At 55.0% G+C, this 2,341-nt stretch overlaps 2 protein-coding genes across 2 annotated transcripts in view; one reads left to right on the forward strand and one right to left on the reverse strand.

Moving 5' to 3' along the window:
* Nucleotides 1–2: 2 nt before the first annotated feature.
* CSUI_009238 (uncharacterized protein) lies at nucleotides 3–556 on the reverse strand. The gene has a single exon (XM_068069354.1). It carries the CDS (start codon nucleotides 359–361, stop codon nucleotides 260–262), a length of 102 nt encoding a protein of 33 aa, XP_067918668.1. The 5' UTR covers nucleotides 362–556; the 3' UTR covers nucleotides 3–259.
* A 90-nt stretch (nucleotides 557–646) lies between these two features.
* The window catches only part of CSUI_009239 (t1 family protein), a 2,823-nt gene continuing 1,128 nt past the window's right edge, over nucleotides 647–2,341 (forward strand). The window contains exons 1-2 of the mRNA XM_068069355.1: nucleotides 647–1,292; nucleotides 1,818–1,971. Coding sequence (XP_067918669.1) covers nucleotides 1,224–1,292; nucleotides 1,818–1,971 — 223 coding nt within the window. The 5' untranslated portion in view covers nucleotides 647–1,223. The remainder of the gene's footprint in view (nucleotides 1,293–1,817; nucleotides 1,972–2,341) is intronic.

A 2,341-nucleotide genomic window follows, 5' to 3' on the forward strand; every position in this document is an offset into this window, starting at 1 on the left:
GGGGCGTCACAGGCGTTACAGAGACCCCACTGTCTCCAACTGCTTTCTCCCCAAGAAGACACAACAAAGGCGGAGACAGAAAAAAAGGAAGGCGAAGAGACTCGCCAGATTCTCTCCGTCTTCTCTTTCTTCTTTCCCGTAGCCGAGCTAGTATCTTGATTCTTCCACACTTATGACCAACCGCGCTACGCAACCACGAAGCATGTCATTGACACGAAATTGCGGCGCGAAACAGGGGAGGAGCAGCAACAACGGGCCACTAAGGGCGCGCGGCTGACTGACTAATGGGACTGAGGCCTCCTAACCAGACACGGCAGATCACCCACAGTGTTCCTGGACTGAGATTTCGCGCACCGTTCATTCTTCTAGTATCGTGATGGAGCACTCCCTGGTGCTCGCATGATTGCGTCCGAATGTTCTATGGACGTTGCCTTCAGCCCGTGCAGTAAAAGACTTTTGATGTAGATCTGCAGTTCTTTAGCAGGCACTTGTAGGAGCTCAGTCCTACTGGCATCAACGGCGAGCGGTTGTTAGCCAGACGAGCCATTCAGACCACCCAACGACTAGGCAGCTATTTGTTCCAGAGTCGCGTACAACCCCCCCTGCAGGCACCTTGCACGGAAATCCCAATACCTTTGGTCCGCCCCTTCACACGACACGACTTTTTTCTGCCGGGCTAGCACTGCTCCCCCAGAGAGCTGCCGCAACAACCTCCCTTCTACCCACTACCGCAAGCATTCCCCCGCGGCAGTTGCTGGAGGGGCGTCGCCACCTTCCTTGTCTCCCAGCTGCAGCTTTGGATCCCCGTGGCGTGTTGCGCGTGACGTTTCGCGGTTACCTGAAAAAAGCGCGTGCTCGCACTTGAAGAGTTCAGCTTCTTACAGTCCGAGGACTGTTCAGAGCGTCGTCCGGGGCCTTCAAAGGACGCTAGCAACCACTCCTGCACGAGTTCTTGGCTCCTGCAAGGCCCTGTTACGTCTGTAACCAGTCCGCTTTGGATAAGGCAGCAGGCCTCGTCTCGTCTGCCTTCCTTTCTTCGCTTTTTCCTGGCGGTTTTACGGCCATAAGGTGGCCTTCTCTTTGTGTGCTGTTGCGCTGCGTGCTAACTCGGGATTTCGTCCCCGTTCCCTCTGTGTCTTCCGCAGTGTGCGCCGCGCCAAGTTGTGCTGCGCTCGGGCTTGCGCTACGGTATTTGTCCGCTGTCACACTGGGTTATCATCACTATGGCAGGGACTGGGGCGGGGTACGATCTTTCTGTCTCAACTTTCTCTCCGGATGGTCGAGTGTTCCAGGTACGTTTTGTCGTGCGTGTCCTCTCGAGCCCTCAATCAGGACCAACAGAAAACTGTCGCGCGTGCAGACAGCTGTTCCCCGGCACTTCGCCTAGGGTCAGGTTTTCACCTTCCACTTCTTTCTTGCAGGGTGCAGTTCGTCTTCCGTCAGCCATTCTCTTTTGGAACGCGTCAGTCGGAAGGTATCCTTTAGAGGGAGCTAGTCCATGGCAGATGAGCACTCCCATCGGCTCTCGGGAGGAATGGCTGCTGTGTACATAGGTTCCAGGGGAGAGTGTCGGGTCCACTCCACCACTGTGTCTACATTCATTTTGCAGATGCTGCTGCGTGGCTTTCTTCAAGCAGAAGTTCGGATGCTTGCTGATGTGTGCTGCGGCCCTGTCTTGACGTACGAAGAAAGAAAGCCTGCGAAGAACAGGGAGCGTCTCGTGATCGGTCCCTCTCACTTTTCAGACTTGGCCTTTCTCTCTTCGACAGCTTGCCAAGCAAGCTGCCCTCTTTCGTGCGTTTTCTGTTGCTCTCCAGGTCGAGTATGCGTGCAAGGCAGTCGATAATAGCGGGCTCTGCATGGCACTCGTGTGTCGGGACGGTATAGTCTTTGCGGTCGAGAAACCCAAGCCCTCGCCTCTTCTTCTTCCCACTTCTCTTCGAAGAATCTCTGCTGTTACTAAGACAATCGGTAGGTGTTCTTAGTTTCTGTCGAGCACACGCGTCTCGCCCGTCCTCGTGATATTGCAGGCGACGCCCTCTGCTCAATAAACGTAGCCTCAGCCGCTTCTTTCTCCGTTCTCAGGACGCGACACGGGCACTATCACATAACCTGATAACAGGGAATCCGCGGCACCCCGCAATTGCGTAGTAGTAGCTCTTACTTTTTGTACGTGTTTTCACCTGTTTATTCACATTGGCCTGGAGCTTTTCTTTCTCTGGCCTACGTGTACTCGAGGATATACGACGGCGGCGCAGTGCGCCCTGATTCCTCGCTCAGAGCGATCAGCTCACTGACCGTTCTGTTTCCTATTCAGGTTAGCGGGAGAGCTGCTGTCCCC

Source organism: Cystoisospora suis, assembly GCF_002600585.1.
Source record: "Cystoisospora suis strain Wien I chromosome Unknown contig_5451, whole genome shotgun sequence".
NCBI classification, from domain to species: domain Eukaryota; phylum Apicomplexa; class Conoidasida; order Eucoccidiorida; family Sarcocystidae; genus Cystoisospora; species Cystoisospora suis.